We start from the raw sequence: 21591 nt of genomic DNA on the forward strand, positions 1-21591 counted from the left end.
ATTTATCAATTTATGCAGGTTTATAAGAAACAATGAACAAATTAGAGATTTAACAACGAAACAACTCTCCAACAATGTTCAAATCAAGTGGGTTTTAGCATATATATGTCATTGTATGGCCTTCAATACAGAAGGAAAACGTCCGTTTTGTCAGTTTAATTGTCGAGATATGACAGGATGTAAAACAATTCAAACAAAAACAAAGCTAATGTGACTAAAGACTACAGAATATGTTTGTCCATCTGGCCATCATGGATTCAATCTGGTGTTTGTAAGAGCTAAAAGAGGGACGAAAGATACCAGAGGGACTGTCAAACTCATAGATTGAATATAAACTGACAACGCCATGGCTAAAAATAAAAAGACAAACAGACAAATAATAGTACAGAAGACACAACATAGAAAACTAAAGAATAAACAACACGAACCCCACCAAAAACTAAGGGTGATCTCAGGTGCTCCGGATAGGCAAGCAGATCCTGCTCCACATGTGACACCCGTCGTGTTGCTTATGCGATAATAAAAACGGGAAATAGTCTAATTCAGTAGGTCACATTCGTGAAAGGGAAGGGGGTTGTAGTTACGACGCAAAGAACATATCCGATACCATTCGTAAAACGGTTATTCCATAACGGTCAACCAACTCTTGATGGCTTCCGTAAAATTTAAGAAGTGATGATTTCAACTTCACCATTTGGAACTCTTGGTTTAATAGCTTCCTTGTGAGCAGCAACCCTCTATCAAGACAATCATGATAGAAAATACAAGCATGGGAATATCGTGTCAATTGGGAGATGTATAAACCGTATGCAGGTGCTACTGGAATGTTGCTACTTAGAAATGGAAAGTTCACAATTGGAAAGCTGAAATCATCTCTTTTGTCGTTTTCAACCAACCTTCATTGTCAATTTCCAGATGTAAGTCAAGATATTAGGCCGACTTAACTGTATCTGTTGTATCCTTTATCTCTATTGCGATGGTATAGATGCGTTCAACATAGTCACCAAATTTTGAATTATTTAGTGAAAGAACATCATCTATATAGCGGAAAGTAGAGTTAAAACATATTGCTAACTTCTTATCTTTCTTCCTACGAAGTTCCTGTATGACGTCAGTCTCATAATAATAAAAAAAAAAACAAGTCGGCACGATTTGTTCCCATTGGAATGCTGACAGTCTGTTGAAAAACTCGTCCTCCGAACGTAGCAAATATGTTGTCATTTAAGAAGTCAAGCATCTTGATAATGTCAGTTTCAGAGATTTTTTTGTTTGAATCAGAGTGATTCTTTACAAAGTAGGATTTATCCCTCTCTAAAACAAGATACTTTTATCTACGTTGGCCATTCTTTTTATGAAACAAAGCAATACCAACTCTTTCAATTTGTCTTTTAGTTTGGAATGTGGAATACTTGTGTTTAGTGTACAAAAGTCAAATGTTTTAATACTATTTCAAGATGAAAAAGAGTTAGATTGTAGGTATTCTTTCAAACCTGCTGCAGCATTTTTCATTGTTATTCAACGCAAAATAATTATCTAAGATACCTGGGACGATCTCATTTCACAAAGGATTTCTTTTGTCTACTTATTGTACCTCGAACTTATTTACCCAGTGTAGGTCTTTAAGTTGAGGTTCAATATACTTAAAATTAATCAGGCATGACTAATTAGATACGCCCTCTTAAACACAGGGGGGTCCGAAATAGGATCGGGTAAAAACATCCAGCAAAAAAAACATAATTTACAATTTTAGATTTTTTTTAATTTAAAGTGCTTTTGGTTGCTTTAATATCTTTGAGCTTTACTATTACTAAAAGATCTTTGAAATGTTTAAGTATCCACATCTGCTTCACGCCACCTCTAGAATAGGCAGTTTCACAATAACTTTGAATCCCGTCATTGATTGCTGATAAAAAAAGATGTTAATAATTAAGAAAGAGGTTTCGTGGAGCACTTGAGAAACATATCAGATATCATCTGTGAAACGGTTATTCTAAAGTATTTTGAATGGTCTGCGTAGTGATTTCATTTGTGTACTGCATTTGTCAATTTGTTAAAGCATTTTATCAATCACAACATCAGCCGGGTAATCACAAGTTTGTTCAGATTTCCTTTGAAGTCCTTAAAACCTACTTTCAAAACAAATATCAACAACAATGTTTAAAGAAATTTGTCTGCTAAATACTAGTTGAACAAATACAATTTGCCTCACCTATATATGTCAAACTAAATACACACCTGCTTTATTATAAGCTCTGACTGTTATATACATCCGTGTGTTGATAGGAAGGCTAAGATTATAACTTGATGAGTCCAATAATGCTGCTGTTTCGGTCAAATGAAGCTCTATAGTTGGTACAATATCACCATTCCCTGGCTTTGTTCCTACTCTCCATTCGTATTTCTCCAAACCTGACTGGGCATCATCAAATCCATACCATTTAGCTGATATGTAGTTTCTGTAACGATGCAGATAGGTATAAATAACTGTTTCTCTTATTATAAGATGAATTTACTCTCTTCGACCGATTGATTTTAGTTTTTATAATCAATGTGTGGTTAACAAAATTATGAAATCCAGTTTTGTTTTTTTTTCCTTTGAATTTCTGTTTTTGACGTGAACAATTCAAATGTCTGGTGAGGGGAATATTGTATCACCCTCCATTCATTGGTAGAATGTTTATTGAATACAATACGATAAACATGGATATATGTATACACTCTTCATATATGAATATGTGTTTGGTCAATGCTTTTAAAATATTCATTAAGTGGAAAAAACTAAAATCACAAAAATAGTCAGCTCCGCGGGAATATCAAAAAGAAAAGTCCCTTATCAAATACTAGTAGCAAAATCAAAAGCTCAAACCGACAAACGAATAAACAACAACTGTCATATTCCTGACTTGGTATATACATTTTCTATGTAGAAAATGGTGGATTAAATCTGGCTTTAACGCTGAACATCATTTGGGTAGAAAAGGGATAGGTTTAATGAGCTATCAATTTCAAGGAATGTAATATCATAGGGAAACAAATTTATAAAAGCCCTTAATGCTGTTTTATTGTTGAATATTGACTGCGTCATTTATGAGACGTTTAACGGTATGCTCTTACTAATATAATAAATATTATTATTGTACAGAAAAATTTCGTTTTGAATAATGGGGTGCATACGCAATTTTAAGATGCATTTAATTTGCGATAAATATTCCTTCGTTTAAAAACCGAAAATTATAAGTTAATATTCTGAAGCATCAATTTGAATAATAGGGACATTTTTAAGTTTGAATTGCATATACATGTAGTGTTTAAAGAACTGTTTTTATTATCAATTACTATTGATATGTCTTTCTCTCATTTGTCAAACGAATGGCATGAGACTATTGTTTCTTCGCATTCATCTTATTTAAATAAATTACAACTCTTGAAGTTTATTATTACAACATCATCATTTTTTTAATTCTTTTCAACTGAACCACAACATTCGTCAATGTGCCATCTGTTTTGAATGAATGCAAAACAATCTTACTTCATTGATTGATATTCTGTATCGTAATATCCAGTACCATCCTGCACAGTGCCTGTTGTTGGTGGACTGTTGTCTATAATTACACCATCTGATGTCACAGTCGTACACATTTCTGCTGTGTTACATGCAGTGACAGTCGTGTAATATCTTAGTCCTGTACCAAGGTGAGTATTTTCTAGGGTAAATTCTAAAAGAGAAATCATAATTTCGGTTTGACAATGTACTGTCAAAATATTTATTAAAAAATACAATATCACAAATATATGTGTATAATTCAATAATAATAATAATAAAATAATATTTGAAGAAGAAGAAGAAATAAATTATAAATATTCAGTATTAGAATTAACCTACAGGAAAACACATTTGTCTTCTCTGCTTTATCATACGATCTTATATAATCAATATCTTAGTAGATGTATGTCAAGGAAAAAAAACTCAAGTTCAAACCTTTCAAGTTAAGCGAAACCTTGTAATTTGTTTTAAAGTTTATTGAAGTTCTTTGTCAAAACTGTATCTTTCTTGTATACAAATTGCAATCTAAAGTTAAAATGAATAATTGAATGGAAATGGGGAATGTGTCAAAGAGATATCAACCCAACCAAAGATTTAAAAAAAAACAGGCAAATGCAACAAATGAGCCTGTTTAATACATTTTTCTCACCATATGCTATTCCTATGGCTTGTTGTCCTAAAATGTCTTCACATTGAGGACAGGTTCCAATTGAGACATAATAATCTTTGATAGTTGAATGAGATTCATGAAATCCTTCCCAGTGAGCATGTAAAACTTTGGTCTCGGTTTGATAGTCAATATCTTTCACACTTCCTGTCACCTGATCCTTATCTCCATCATACACGTGACCAGGTATAGGTGGCGTTGTGTCCAGTTCAAAAGCCCAGGATGTGGCTAATGAAGACAATCCTGCTTTGTTAAATGCCTAAAAACAAAAGGAGTATGTCAAGTTAAACCCCTTTTTGGCCCCAAAATACAGCAGTTTCACAAAATTGTTAAAATGTAAACTGTTAGCTATTTATTGGACAAGAGAATACTTCTGTTACATAAATATGGGGTTTTTTGACAATACAATGATCATATATTGGGTACAAACATCATTTAGTAATGCTAAATTACTAAAATCTTCACAACTTTATCATTAAAGTTAAATTTAGACGGTTTCCGTCTTTAATGGAAGTGGCGGCATGTGTGTTCATTCTATATACTTAAATGTAAGTTGAATTTGATAATTACACATAACAATATAAAAGTTGAGAGCGAACACGGATGCGGTCACTTTCATTTTTGACAAAAACCATCTGATTTTTCATATTTAAGCTTGCATGTGAGCGCCTTTAATGTCTTAATCAGTTCAAATCTTTCACATAAACTAATTAAATCGACTGAAGTAGACATTTAAGTATTGAAAAAGTGTCCACAATCTTTCAACGGATTAACCTGAAATTTGAGGCCAAAATCGGGCCTTACCAGACATACTCCTTTGTGCCGTTGTTTGTTAAAAAAAGGAATCAGTTTCTCTTTTACAAAAGAGATATAGGTGATACCAAAAGCCCTAGAGATATTCAAATTCATAGGTTTAAGAATAACTAACAACATCGTGACGAACAAAAGTAGTGAATATTAAAATAGAACAAAATAGCGTCTGAGCAACACGAGCTATACTACTGTTGGCATGGCTCACTTATCAGATTTTTCTCCACGTATTGCACCACTTGCATCATAACAGACAATTCAACGTGAATCTGAATTTTTTTCTATGTCAATTTTATTCTTTTCAGCCTAACATACTGTATTTAACTTTTGTTTTAGAAAGGGAATGCAAACTGTTGATATACTGTTGGAAATTCATAGAGGAACCAAATACCTAACTGAAATGACAAGTAAGATTTTTAAACAGATACTCCCTGTATATAGTAAGTAACAAGGATGACGATATTAATTCTGAGTGTTTTACTTATAATAATTTTCACGTTGTAATTTGCATCACTTTGGATTTATACAGTAAACATAGAATCTCTCAGGGAAAATGTATCAGATTTGCACCACATTTTGTGAACGTATATATCGTATTTATATTATGAAAACTGTTTAGAACTCCTTTATCAATAATAAAATTGAGAATGGAAATTAGGAATATGTAAAAAAACAAAACAAAAAAAAACAATATAGTTACATAATTTATAAAGTACAATCGAACAATTCTAGCGTGTCGTGCAAATACTAAGCAAATTTCAAGAAATATCTATTAAAACAAAAAATAGATGAGGGTAAATTTATTTTCTTACCCTGACATTAATGTAATAAGAATGACCATCCAGTAGTGAAAGAGGACTATTTGTGTCTGTTATTCCACATTCATCTGTCGTTCTCATGTACGACATCATATCCGTGTATCCAGGTTGTGATCCAACTGACCACAGATAATAATCCAAACCACTTTGTAAATCTATGAACACTCCTTTCCAACTGAAATAGTAAAATGAACAATATAGATTTAACGTGTTCAATTGTATAAAAACTCAACGAAGATACCCCGCTTATCGATTGTAAGTCACACTTGCGTTTCTTCTACAAATCTTGTTATCCATTGCGATATAAATGAACTGATTGTTTGGTGACCTAAATGGATTATTTCATTTTGACCTGTCATATCCGATATTATGATCATATCAATTATTAAAGCCAGACCTCAGCTTTTCCTCAAATGGTAAACATATTCCTTTAACGTGGTATGGGTGTTTCGCCATCTTGGATTGTAAAAACAGACAACCTATGTCCATATTGTCTATCAAGTTAGCAAAATTTGATGCAGGATTGCAGCTTTAATGAGAATTTTCAGTGTAGATTTTTTTTGGTTGTTTTTCATTTATTTTTTTTAATTGGCATTTTAAGGGGAGGTTACTCTAAAACAGTGCATTTTCTGACGGAATCTACATGGAATTTTCCTATTTTGTATTTTAGCAGGAGAAAACATACGCTGACCCTATCTTTTCTTTTGATATTCTCAAAGCATTGTCTCAAAGCTATCTTTTCCTAATTTATTTTACAATTATATCATTTTCTAATCACAAAATGGTGTTTTTTCCTGTACAATTCATACAAAATTTGTCATTTTGTTACAACCTGAAGCTTGAGAAAATGCGCGGCGACTTATCATTTTTATTATATTTTTGAACATATATCAATAGATACTACGTTTTGGTAAAGTATGAACAAATTCTATCATTTTTATTTTAGAAACCCATACCACCTTAAGTATAACACATACCCACCAGGGATTTAATTGCAAAATTGAACAATAATATTGAAAGCATATTTACAACTGTAAAGAAACATTTAAATACACTTTGATATTCGTATCAACTCGAAACAAACTGAAATGTTTTTTAAACTCACCCAATTTCTGAACATAAATTCGAAAATTTTCATAGAGGTCGCAAAAATTGTAACCTGTTTACCAATTTTCACTTCAACTGAAACCTTACAATCTGAGGTTGGCTGGGAATTTGTTTTTGAAAGAAGAACAAAACTATAGATGGCTTTAAACACAAACCAAAACATGCATCAGGAACCCACCTATCTGTAGAATCAGACCCATCTGATTGACACAAACATCATAGAAAGAACGTGATGTGACAATCTTATGGCCTTTTATATACTAATCAAGGACTTATTTCTGTTGTTGATGTGATGTGACAATCTTATGGCCTTTTATATACTTACCAAGGACTTATTTCTGTTGTTGATGTGATGTGACAATCTTATGGCCTTTTATATACTAACCAAGGACTTATTTCTGTTCTTGATGTGATGTGCCGATCTTATGGCCTTGTATATACTAACCAAGGACTTATTTCTGTTGTTGATGTGATGTGACAATCTTATGGCCTTTTATATACTTACCAAGGACTTATTTCTGTTGTTGATGTGATGTGACAATCTTATGGCCTTTTATATACTAACCAAGGACTTATTTCTGTTGTTGATGTAATGTGCCGATCTTATGGCCTTGTATATACTAACCAAGGACTTATTTCTGTTGTTGATATGATGTGACAATCTTATGGCCTTTTATATACTTACCAAGGACTTATTTCTGTTGTTGATGTGATGTGACAATCTTATGGCCTTTTATATACTAACCAAGGACTTATTTCTGTTGTTGATGTGATGTGACAATCTTATGGCCTTTTATATACTAACCAAGGACTTATTTCTGTTGTTGATGTGATGTGACAATCTTATGGCCTTTTATATACTAACCAAGGACTTATTTCTGTTGTTGATGTGATGTGCCGATCTTATGGCCTTTTATATGCTAACCAAGGACTTATTTCTGTTGTTGATGTGATGTGACCATCTTATGGCCTTTTATATACTTACCAAGGACTTATTTCCGTTGTTGATGTGATGTGACAATCTTATGGCCTTTTATATACTTACCAAGGACTTATTTCTGTTGTTGATGTGATGTGACAATCTTATGGCCTTTTATATACTAACCAAGGACTAATTTCTGTTGTTGATGTGATGTGACAAGCTTATGGCCTTTAAAATACTAACCAAGGACTTATTTCTGTTGTTGATGTCATGTGACAATCTCATGGCCTTTTATATACTTACCAAGGATTTATTTCTTTTGCTGATGTCATATGACAATCTTATGACCTTTTATATACTTAACAAGGACTTATTTCTGTTGCTGATGTCATGTGACGATCTTATGACCTTGTGTATACTTACCAAGGACTTAGTTCTGTTGTTGATGTTATGTGACAATCTAATGACCTTTTATATACTTACCAAGGACTTATTTCTGTAGTTGTTGTCATGTGACGATCTTAGCACCTTTTGTATATATACTTACCAAGGACTTATTTCTGTTGTTGATGTACTATGACGATCTTATGACCTCTTGTATACTTACCAACGACTTATTTCTGTTGTTAATGTAATGTGACGATCTTATGACCTTTATATACTTACCAAGGACTTATTTCTGTTGTTGATGTAATGTGACGATTAATCAAAGTAATAGGATTATCTGTTCTGTCTGGTGGAGTTATATCAATAGTAAGTGGATCGGAAATTTTAACTGTCTCTCTATTAGCAAAATCAACAGCTAAAAATAAGAAAAATTATCATTATTCAATTAAACTTAATGGCATTTAGGGAAGGTCTTTCGTACTTCTCAAAACACGACTATACAAATAAGTGCCTTACCGTAATAATGTTTATTTCCTTATAAACCTTATACAAATGTATCACAAATTCCCCACATTACTGAATTTCACAAACATTCCATAAAAACAATGACGTCACAAGATAAAATGTCTGACACCATGGAGCAAAATGATTGCTTTATTACGTCATTAGGTACAAGAAACAATCTCTAGTCAGCAGTTTCTGAATTCCATGTAGTAAGTCTAATGGGTATTCAAAATACCAGGAAAACATTTATTCAGATCTTTTCCATTGTGAAGTTGGATAATTTCGGGTTTTGTTTGTGGTTTTAAAATCTCAGTTATATCGACAGTAGAGTCTTTTATAATAAAAAGAAAATTGAAACACACTAATTATACGAACTAACCTTTCAGTGTGGCATAATATATATATCCATTCTGCAGAGGAAGTCTATGTAATGCTTTGTGTTGCACTACCCCTACATTTTCAAAAGCATATACATCATTTCCGCCTGGTGTTGTGCCTGTCAAAAATCAAATATGTTTTGTTAGGTCTTAAATTCATTAATCTTAGCTTGTTTCATTATGTGAAGTAGCTGTAATGATATGCATCATCTTCTTTTTTGAGAGAGAGAGTAGCAAACAACCGGCGTCTGATTCTTGATGCCTTACAAAGAGTCAAACATAATGGTTACTTCTGATTCTTGATGCCTTACAAAGAGTCAAACATAATGGTTACTTCTGATTCTTGATGCTTTACAAAGAGTCAAACATAATGGTTACTTCTGATTCTTGATGCCTTACAAAGACTCAAACATAATGTTACTTCTGATTCTTGATGCCTTACAAAGAGTCAAACATAATGGTTACTTCTGATTCTTGATGCCTTACAAAGAGTCAAACATAATGGTTACTTCTGATTCTTGATGCTTTACAAAGAGTCAAACATAATGGTTACTTCTGATTCTTGATGCCTTACAAAGACTCAAACATAATGGTTACTTCTGATTCTTGATGCCTTACAAAGAGTCAAACATAATGGTTACTTCTGATTCTTGATGCCTTACAAAGAGTCAAACATAATGGTTACTTCTGATTGTTCATGCCTTACAAAGAGTCAAACATAATGGTTACTTCTGATTCGTGATGCCTTACAAAGAGCCAAACATAATGGTTACTTCTGATTCGTGATGCATTACAAAGAGCCAAACATAATGGTTACTTCTGATTCGTGATGCCTTACAAAGAGCAAAGCATAATGTTGACTTCTGATTATTGATGCCTTACAAAGAGTCAAACATAATGGTTACTTCTGATTCTTGATGCCTTACAAAGAGCCAAGCATAATGGTTACTTCTGATTCTTGATGCCTTACAAAGAGCCAAACATAATGGTTACTTCTGATTCTTGATGCCCTACAAAGAGTCAAACATAATGGTTACTTCTGATTCTTGATGCCTTACAAAGAGCCAAGCATAATGGTTACTTCTGATTCTTGATGCCTTAATGGTTACTTCTGGTTCTTGATGCCTAACAAAGAGCCAAACATAATGGTTACTTCTGATTCTTGATGCCTTACAAAGAGCCAAGCATAATGGTTACTTCTGATTCTTGATGCCTTACAAAGAGCCAAACATAACGGTTACTTCTGATTCTTAATGCCTTACAAAGAGCCAAACATAATGGTTACTTCTGATTCTTGATGCCTTACAAAGAGTCAAACATAATGGTTACTTCTGATTCTTGATGCCTTACAAATAGTCAAACATAATGGTTAGTTCTGATTCTTGATGCTTTACAAAGAGTCAAACATAATGGTTACTTCTGATTCTTGATGCCTTACAAAGACTCAAACATAATGTTACTTCTGATTCTTGATGCCTTACAAAGAGTCAAACATAATGGTTACTTCTGATTCTTGGTGCCTTACAAAGAGTCAAACATAATGGTTACTTCTGATTCTTGATGCTTTACAAAGAGTCAAACATAATGGTTACTTCTGGTTCTTGATGCCTTACAAAGAGTCAAACATAATGGTTACTTCTGATTCTTGATGCCTTACAAAGACTCAAACATAATGGTTACTTCTGATTCTTGATGCTTTACAAAGAGTCAAACATAATGGTTACTTCTGATTCTTGATGCCTTACAAAGACTCAAACATAATGGTTACTTCTGATTCTTGATGCCTTACAAAGAGTCAAACATAATGGTTACTTCTGATTCTTGATGCCTTACAAAGACTCAAGCATAATGGTTACTTCTGATTCTTGATGCCTTACAAAGAGTCAAACATAATGGTTACTTCTGATTCTTGATGCCTTACAAAGACTCAAACATAATGGTTACTTCTGATTCTTGATGCCTTACAAAGAGTCAAACATAATGGTTACTTCTGATTCTTGATGCCTTACAAAGAGTCAAACATAATGGTTACTTCTGATTCTTGATGCTTTACAAAGAGTCAAACATAATGGTTACTTCTGATTCTTGATGCCTTACAAAGACTCAAACATAATGTTACTTCTGATTCTTGATGCCTTACAAAGAGTCAAACATAATGGTTACTTCTGATTCTTGATGCCTTACAAAGAGTCAAGCATAATGTTGACTTCTGATTATTGATGCCTTACAAAGAGTCAAACATAATGGTTACTTCTGATTCTTGATGCCTTACAAAGACTCAAGCATAATGGTTACTTCTGATTCTTGATGCCTTACAAAGACTCAAACATAATGGTTACATCTGATTCTTGATGCCTTACAAAGAGCCAAACATAATGGTTACTTCTGATTCTTGGTGCCTTACAAAGAGCCAAACATAATGGTTACTTCTGATTCTTGATGCCTTACAAAGACTCAAGCATAATGGTTACTTCTGATTCTTGATGCCTTAATGGTTACTTCTGGTTCTTGATGCCTTACAAAGAGCCAAACATAATGGTTACTTCTGATTCGTGATGCCTTACAAAGAGCCAAGCATAATGGTTACATCTGATTCTTGATGCCTTACAAAGACTCAAGCATAATGGTTACTTCTGATTCTTGATGCCTTAATGGTTACTTCTGGTTCTTGATGCCTTACAAAGAGCCAAACATAATGGTTACTTCTGATTCGTGATGCCTTACAAAGAGCCAAACATAATGGTTACTTCTGATTCTTGGTGCCTTACAAAGAGCCAAACATAATGGTTACATCTGATTCTTGATGCCTTACAAAGAGCCAAACATAATGGTTACTTCTGATTCTTGGTGCCTTACAAAGAGCCAAACATAATGGTTACATCTGATTCTTGATGCCTTACAAAGAGCCAAACATAAAGGTTTCTTCTGATTCTTGGTGCCTTACAAAGAGCCAAACATAATGGTTACATCTGATTCTTGATGCCTTACAAAGAGCCAAACATAATGGTTACTTCTGATTCTTGGTGCCTTACAAAGAGCCAAACATAATGGTTACTTCTGATTCTTGATGCCTTACAAAGACTCAAGCATAATGGTTACTTCTGATTCTTGATGCCTTAATGGTTACTTCTGGTTCTTGATGCCTTACAAAGAGCCAAACATAATGGTTACTTCTGATTCGTGATGCCTTACAAAGAGCCAAACATAATGGTTACATCTGATTCTTGATGCCTTACAAAGAGCCAAACATAATGGTTACTTCTGATTCTCTATGCCTTACAAAGAGCCAAACATAATGGTTACTTCTGATTCTTGATGCCTTACAAAGACTCAAGCATAATGGTTACTTCTGATTCTTGATGCCTTAATGGTTACTTCTGGTTCTTGATGCCTTACAAAGAGCCAAACATAATGGTTACTTCTGATTCGTGATGCCTTACAAAGAGCCAAGCATAATGGTTACTTCTGATTCTTGATGCCTAACAAAGAGCCAAACATAATGGTTACTTCTGATTCTTGATGCCTTACAAAGAGTCAAACATAATGGTTACTTCTGATTCTTGATGCCTTACAAAGACTCAAGCATAATGGTTACTTCTGATTCTTGATGCCTTACAAAGAGCCAAACATAATGGTTACTTCTGATTATTGATGCCCTACAAAGAGTCAAACATAATGGTTACTTCTGATTCTTGATGCCTTACAAAGAGCCAAGCATATGGTTACTTCTGATTCTTGATGCCTTAATGGTTACTTCTGGTTCTTGATGCCTTACAAAGAGCCAAACATAATGGTTACTTCTGATTCTTGATGCCTTACAAAGAGCCAAGCATAATGGTTACTTCTGATTCTTGATGCCTTACAAAGAGCCAAACATAATGGTTACTTCTGATTCTTAATGCCTTACAAAGAGCCAAACATAATGGTTACTTCTGATTCTTGACGCCTTACAAAGAGTCAAACATAATGGTTACTTCTGATTCTTGATGCCTAACAAAGAGTCAAACATAATGGTTACTTCTGATTGTTCATGCCTTACAAAGAGTCAAACATAATGTTGACTTCTGATTCTTGATGCCTTACAAAGAGTCAAACATAATGGTTACTTCTGATTCTTGATGCCTTACAAAGAGTCAAACATAATGGTTACTTCTGATTCTTGATGCCTTACAAAGAGTCAAACATAATGGTTAGTTCTGATTCTTGATGCCTTACAAAGAGTCAAACATTATGGTTACTTCTGATTCTTGATGCCGTACAAAGAGTCAAACATAATGGTTACTTCTGATTCTTGATGCCTTACAAAGAGTCAAACATAATGGTTACTTCTGATTCTTGATGCCTTACAAAGAGTCAAACATAATGGTTATATCTGATTCTTGACGCCTTACAAAGAGTCAAACATAATGGTTACTTCTGATTCTTGATGCCTTACAAAGAGTCAAACATAATGGTTACTTCTGATTCTTGATGCCGTACAAAGAGTCAAACATAATGGTTACTTCTGATTCTTGATGCCTTACAAAGAGTCAAACATAATGGTTACTTCTGATTCTTGATGCCTTACAAAGAGTCAAACATAATGGTTATATCTGATTCTTGATGCCTTACAAAGAGCCAAACATAATGGTTACTTCTGATTCTTGATGCCTTACAAAGAGCCAAACATAATGGTTACATCTGATTCTTGATGCCTTACAAAGAGCCAAACATAATGGTTACTTCTGATTTTTGATGCCTTACAAAGAGCCAAACATAATGGTTACTTCTGATTCTTGATGCCTTACAAAGAGCCAAACATAATGGTTACTTCTGATTCTTGATGCCTTACAAAGAGCCAAGCATAATGGTTACTTCTGATTCTTGATGCCTTACAAAGAGCCAAACATAATGGTTACTTCTGATTCTTGATGCCTTACAAAGAGCCAAATATAATGGTTACATTGTATGTATTACTTCTTTTACCCAAATATATAGCTATTAACAAATGTAATAGCTTAATTGTATTCAAAACGTATACTTAAATATATAGACTTTTTCCTTAATTTTGCAAACTGTTCTGTGACAAATGAAGGAGGTTACAAAGGTGTTTTTTGACGTTTCAATAAACCGAAATTTCGTCAGATACTGAGATGTACCAACCTATATCCAAACAGTTGACAGCTGTTTTTTATTTGTACTGCAAATTCAAAATCAATACTCATATAAAAACTAGTACAGCAACATTTTGACTGTTGTAAACACCATAATTATGAAATATACAATATATCATTTACGGAAAGCTTAATACTAAAATTTATGTTAAAAGATATGATTTCTCATTTCCTATCGTTAATTATCCATTTTTAGATGGTGACATTACCTTATCACCATCTTACGGTGTTTATAATTCTCAACTTGTTCGATTCGCTAGTGTATGTAACAATGTTTTAGATTTTATCGAGAGATATCTATGTATTACTGAAAAAATATTACACCAGGGTTTTCGATATCACAAACTAGTCAAAACATTTACTAAATTTTATCATCGGTATAAGGACATCATTCGAAAATATAGCTCAACATGCAGACTTCTTAAACGTTCAGGTAATTCACATCCAATATTTTATGGAAATATTCTTTATAAAGCACAAACATGTCAGTATTCACCTCAGAAGCTAACAAAACCTTTAGATAGACTTATTAAGAAGGAATATAGTTACGATACTGTTGTCAGGTCATTAAAGATTGCATATTTTGGCGTTAATATTGATTCACTCATAGGGTCTTTGCATCGGAACTAACCACATTTATTATTAATAAACCAGTTGTTGGCATGACACGGGTTCTGTTCTTCTCATATATGTTATGATGGTATGATACTAAACCCCTCACTGGGAGGATTGTGCCTGATATTCATATGATGAAGACATAATTTTTCAATCAGTTAAATTGAAGTCTGGAGTTGGCATGTCAGTTAACTGCTAGTAGTCTGATGTTATTTATGTATTATTGTCATTTTGTTTATTTACTTTGTTTACATCTTCTGACATCAGACTCGGACTTCTCTTGAACTGAATTTTAATGTGCGTATTGTTATGAGTTTGCTTTTCTGCATTGGCTAGAGGTATAGGGGGAGGGTTGAGATCTCACAAACATGTTTAACCCCGCCGCATTTTTGCGCCTGTCCCAAATTAGGAGCCTCTGGCCTTTGTTAGTCTTGTATTATTTTAACTTTTAGTTTCTTGTGTACAATTTGGAGTTTAGTATGGCGTTCATTATCACTAAACCAGTATATATTTGTTTAGGGGCCAGCTGAGGGACGCCTCCGGGTGCGGGAATTTCTCGTTGCATTGAAGACCTGTTGGTGACTTTCTGCTGTTGTCTGCTCTATGGTCGGGTTGTTGTCTCTTTGGCACATGCCAAATTTCCATTCTCAATTTTAATATGTTTACCTTAACAATTTGCAGGGTACAATAATTACCAATACTCAGTACTGACTCTTGTATACGTATTTAAAAAGGATGATGCCTTCTTCAATCTTTGTATGTTTTTTGTTTGTCCTGATTTACACCAGTATCAAAAAGTAAAATAATGTACGTGCAATAAGCTACAGCTGGTATATACATAACGTACATATACCAATTGTTTTTTCTTTTATAATAATAACATAAATTACACGCTAAGACATGTACCAGTACTTACCGATGCCCAGTATATACTCCTTTATACCAGTAGCATGTGGTCCAGTGTCATATTCTTCTACGTCACGAAAACCATCCCAGTTTATATATAGGTCTGTATTAGAAGTCTTATGAAGTATAAATCATAATATTGTTAATATTTTATCAAATTTCTGCAGCGCTAAAGTAAGTTTTGTTATGTAAAAATAACACAAAGTTCAAATTTCTATTTTTCGCATAACTGCAATCCCTTATTATTGTTTTAACAGGTACTTTTACATTCTTCAGGTTTATTTGTGCTCAAGCACACGTTTGTAGTTGAGATAGTCATAAAAACTTGCTTATCTGCTAAATTGAAACATTATAGTAAACTGAAACTTCCAATTGGACTAATGAACTGTTATAAAAAAAACTAGTTTAGAATACGTTTCAATAACACTTCTTTCTGAAATTTAGAACAGATAGCTTTTAAATAAGACAAACCTATATCAAAGGACCAGCCTGTCAATATCAGCCCTCTGGCTTCAAATGATTAATAGAAAGTTATATAAATGAAATAAGAAGGCTCTAATTTCAGTGTGTTTTCACGAATTAGTTTTTAATCACCTGATAGATTATATTCGGATTTAAACCAATCCACAATCTTCCTGCTACAGGTGGTGTCAGATCAACAACAATACCATCACTACATGAATTTATTTCTTCTAAATACTCAATCCAGGTCTCTCTCATTATTTGTATAGGAGTAGCATGAACACACACAGTGTACCGGGTTCCATGAACAAGCTCATTGTTACTGAATATTTCATTCATAAAACCATTAACTACAACAGAAATGTTAATGTCCAAAATTGAAATTGGAATTAACCTTTTTTTGCAAAATGAAAAAAAAGTAAAATCATAAAAAAAACTGAGCTACGAGGAAAATTTAAAACGAACGTCCCTTATTAAATCGCAGAATCAAAAGCTCATACATATCAAACGGATAGACAACAACTGTAATATTCCTCACTTGGTACAGGCATTTTCTTATGTAAAAAAAGGCGGATTAAACCTGGTTTTATAGCTAACTAAACCTTTCACTTGTATGACAGTCGTATACAATTTCATTATATTGACAACGTGGTGTGAACAAAACAAAGAGATGATAGGTAAAAATGTCAAAATAGGGGTACATCAGTCTACGTTGTGTTATTATCTTAATCACTATAAACACAAACTGATATATAAACCAACATTTACCATGAAACAATGACGGGATGTATAAGTACAGACCCACATCATATACAAGAAAACAACAAAAAAGGCACGCAGACAAAACTCATTTGCAAAAACGAAAGACAAGAATACAACAAATATCATAGAACACTAACACAATGACGCGATTTTATAGAAAAAAAAACGTAGCCACGTCATATGTAACCAAGAAACACAAAAAGGTATACAGAAAAGGCATATTAGCAACTGACATTATGTAAATGATCACGATCGCTTATTACGATAACTATCAACCTTTTGACCACTATGAGAGTCTTAATTTTTTTTTTCATAACATTTTATAATTCTGGGAGACGAAACATACGGTACCATATCAAATCAATTACAGGAATACGGTTTATTTTACAAAGTAAGTCATCTGGTTAAAATCTGCATCGATGATACTAAGCACAGTAAACTATCTAGCCAGTATGAAATATAATGCATTTCATTCTTTTTTTTTCATCCAAGAGTGACAACCCGCAGGTTTCCCCTGCGTATTTGATTTTTATAAAGCGTTTAAAATTGAATTCATTCATGTGTGCAATGACAAGTAAATTGTGAAGCGACTTAATATGTACAATGTGTAATGAATTGTGAAAAACATTAAAAAATAAATTTCAAAAGACATGATCTACTTCAAATCAAGCATATTCTGCATATCTCAAAAATTTAAGGCATACATTTGTATAACAACGACCTATCCATTTTTTAATAAATTCGCAGTTATAACTTAACAGCACTGATATCCGTCAAATGTGCATACCAAACAACTTTTTGAAATGTAAGATGTGTTTTAAAAGAGGGACGAAAGATACCAAAGGGACAGTCAAACTCATAAATCTAAAACAAACTGACAATGCCATGGCTAAAAATGAAAAGGACAAACAAAAAACAGCACACACGACACAACATAGAAAACTAAAGAATAAACAACACGAACCCCACCAAAAAACTAGGGGTGATCTCAGGTGTTGTCGTTTGTATGTTTATCTTGGATCTAGAACAGATATATTTATATCGATATATCAACAATTCTAAAAAGTGTGTACATCGCATTCTTACTTGTATGTCCACATCTAATGCTATCCGGATGGTCACATGGGTTTGTTAAACTCAGCTGGTTGATCTGGCGATAATATGTTGTTACATCTATAGTCTTTGCATCTAGTATAGCATAATCATAATCCTTATGACGTAAAGTAGGCCAGGCAGCTGATATTACATTCTTGTATGGGGTGTAATCCATGTCTGGTTCTGGCCAATATTCATTTTCTTCTAAATAAATCTGTTTACCATGACTCTCTGAAAATAATAACATTTTGTAATTTTAACTGAATGTACTTCTGGTGATTTTTATGTGCATTCAAATAAACTTCAAGCAAAGTTCTGATTGATGATTAATGCTTGCTGAACTGATTGTGACAATTACATATGCAAACGTCTTAGTAAGACTTCATACTATTCATGTGTTTAGATCATTGTTTTTACACAAGCATAACGCTATAAATACTGTCCTAAATTTGCCGTGTTAAAACAAGGGACGTAATAAGTATTACCTAAAGCATCAGGTGCTCCTACAGCATCGATGACAATATTAGGTATCATCAATATCGGATTATATGCATCACAGTCTTTAATCTCGGTAGATATGGTTGTGTATAACTTGACATTGTTATATCCTCTTATAGAAAACCTTTTACATCTTGAAAAATCCATTGCCCCATTCAACTCATATTCAAAGGAAATCTGAAAAAATAACAATTCTGTATGTATTCTTATAATATTTATATATAATTACTCGGTTATTCTGACCAGATTCCAATAAACCTCAACCCATGATACCCTTGCTTAAATGTTTCAATAAACAAGAACTTGTTGAGCAATGAAAGTTGAAGTGTATTACAGAAGATTGCATGCTTACATGATTGATGAGACTTAATACCAACTTTTGGGAAATCCTGAGAAAAGGGCTAGAAGTTCATTTTATGTAAATACCTACATTTTTAGGTTGTTGAACGCTAGATGAGACAATGCATCAGACCGTTTGTCATGTTCACATAATCCTCATACCTAATTTTATCATGTCAAATTATGGTACAAATCGATGCTTGTGTCATTTAGGTATGTTCTCATTAGTATATATCTAAATCTACTCCTTTTCATCTGTATATAAAAACAACTTTCAGAACAAATGTGGAACTATGATAACATATATTTGTTTTATCGAAATCAATTAGCAGTTTATATAAAATCTGTGATGAAAAACAGAACTTTTTAAGGTTTTAGGACTGAAATTAAAGGATTGTTATGGTGCCATCGTTACCAAAGCAACCAAATGTACAACACATGTGTAATTGTTATTTTTTTAGTTTCTTATCAAAAAAGAACAAATGAAGCCCAAAAAAGTAAATTTGACAACTATCACTGTATCACCCTCTGCATGATTCTTAGGTGGAGCCATACTTAATACCTTATTTATGAATAAACATAAAATTAAAAAAACAAAAAACAAAAAAAACAAAAAAAGGAATACCACAAAATCTACAACATTTGTGCCATATACTAAATCAAATACAGGGGAGATGAGGTATGGTTGCCCTAAAGGCAACTGTTCATTAGAGTCCAAATGATGTAAATGTATAAAGCAAAAGGTCACAATACGACCTTGCTATTAAGTTTACCTGATTTGCATTTGTTGTATAGGTGACCAGATTAGTCCATGTCATGTAAGGTTTTCCGAGTACAGAGTTATCTGTGATGGCAAACTCATACTTGTCAACAGCAGCATATTTTTCTGTTGTATCTTCAATATCAGGGTCATAAAATTGAGTGAATGACACCAATAACTGAAAATAATAGTTTTAAAACTATTAACACATTGCAACAGTTGTATGAAACAGCTGTATATAGTAACCAAATGTGACAATAGTTCAGGCTGCTACTTTTTCGGATACATTTGTATTCTTTCAAACAGATACTAACAATCTTAATGTTCAGAAGCCAAAAATAAAATAATTGGTCGAAATACCTTGATTTCATCAGTAGAATCAATGAACTCATATTTGCCAAAATTCAAGAAATTACGACAACTAAAATTTCTACAGATTACTATCTTTTTTGATGGGGTTGATTCATATTCATATTTGATATTGTATGAATATTTCTAGTCAAACTTCTCCTGAAATCAATATGAGATACGTAATTCTCAAGTTCGGAAAACCAATTGAAAAACAATTGTAACTTATACATTGTACCAAATACGAATACGGATAAGTAAAAAAAAACTGAATCCATGAATAAACTGTATGAAGTAAGCTAACGAAGAGGCAAATTCATTAAACTTAAAGTACATATTGCACTTGTGTTAAACATACAAAATGTGCACACTCTTTAACAATTAACATAAAGACATGACTGGAAAACCATACTGTAGTTCAATTTATTGATCGATGCTTGCTTATGAAAATCCCGTTGAAATTTTGTTGTTTAAAACAGTAGCACAAGAAGAAAATCATAAACTGTGGCACAAAGTCAAAAACCATAAACTGTATCTCAAGGTAAGGTACATCCATTTAACCTGTGTGGTTATAATGAAAGCAATTTTTTTGAAAAGACATTGAATACTTTAATGCAATTTCACAAGTATATGAAACTATCGAATTGATTTCGATATTTATTTCATATTTCCGTTGTTCGTTTACATGTAAGCTATGCTGTTTGTCTTATATTTATGTCTCACTTGATATTATTCATTATTCATCTCAAACAGAACCTATTGAAAGGTGGATCTTTTCTAAACTCATCAAAATGAGCAGGCTAATGCCACTACAGGGCAGCACTCGCATCCGAAAAGTGAAAGGATTGATATAAGTTGCAATAACTTGTTTACCAATCCACTATAAACAAATATGTTTAAACTAAACTCATCAAATGTTAACGTTGGTCTTAACTGTAACGTACTGACCTTCTCAACTCCATTTCCTACTGTGGTATTAAGATGTTTTATGGTAATGTCCCCTGCTATTGGAGTATTTGCGATAACCATTACACCATCAGTGTGAACAGTTTGGAAACAAATGGTTCTCGCACACAGTTTCAGTACAATACGATATTTAATTCCTGGATCTAATGTTAGATCATCTATACTAACATCAAAAACAGTTGCATAATGGACAAAATCTCGGAAAATGGTCCACATATCTAAAAACAAACCATAAACATTTAAGCTCAGTGATGCTTTGGGACATGGGGAAGAAATACTAATACCATTGACCTATTGGAAATTAGTAGACAGTGTTTTCTAAAACTGTTCGTTTATCATACTTCTGAAGTAAGACGTGTTATGATTTGTTAAATACGTCTCACATTTACCACAGAATTTATATTTCATAGTGGCATCTAAAAGTTTTTCTTGTAAAGTCAGATTTTAATAAGTGTTTGTAAAAACTGCAAAGGTCTGATGAACCCTATGAACCCTGAGTCGTCACCTTCGATATCTGCTGTGACTGTAATACTGTTATTTTAGCTGTCAAA

General features: G+C 33.0%; 1 protein-coding gene across 1 annotated transcript in view; it reads right to left on the minus strand.

Moving 5' to 3' along the window:
• LOC139485130 (uncharacterized) overlaps positions 1-21591 on the minus strand; it is a 95754-nt gene that overhangs the window by 18774 nt on the left and 55389 nt on the right. Inside the window, exons 26-37 of the mRNA XM_071269281.1 lie at positions 21023-21258; positions 19740-19904; positions 18615-18804; positions 18121-18360; positions 16405-16622; positions 15821-15926; positions 9139-9255; positions 8535-8670; positions 5834-6014; positions 4194-4470; positions 3530-3716; positions 2236-2456 (exon numbers count right to left, since the gene is read on the minus strand). Coding sequence (XP_071125382.1) covers positions 2236-2456; positions 3530-3716; positions 4194-4470; positions 5834-6014; positions 8535-8670; positions 9139-9255; positions 15821-15926; positions 16405-16622; positions 18121-18360; positions 18615-18804; positions 19740-19904; positions 21023-21258 — 2274 coding nt within the window. The remainder of the gene's footprint in view (positions 1-2235; positions 2457-3529; positions 3717-4193; positions 4471-5833; positions 6015-8534; positions 8671-9138; positions 9256-15820; positions 15927-16404; positions 16623-18120; positions 18361-18614; positions 18805-19739; positions 19905-21022; positions 21259-21591) is intronic.

The sequence above is a fragment of the Mytilus edulis genome, chromosome 8 (genome assembly GCF_963676685.1).
Source record: "Mytilus edulis chromosome 8, xbMytEdul2.2, whole genome shotgun sequence".
NCBI lineage: Eukaryota > Metazoa > Mollusca > Bivalvia > Mytilida > Mytilidae > Mytilus > Mytilus edulis.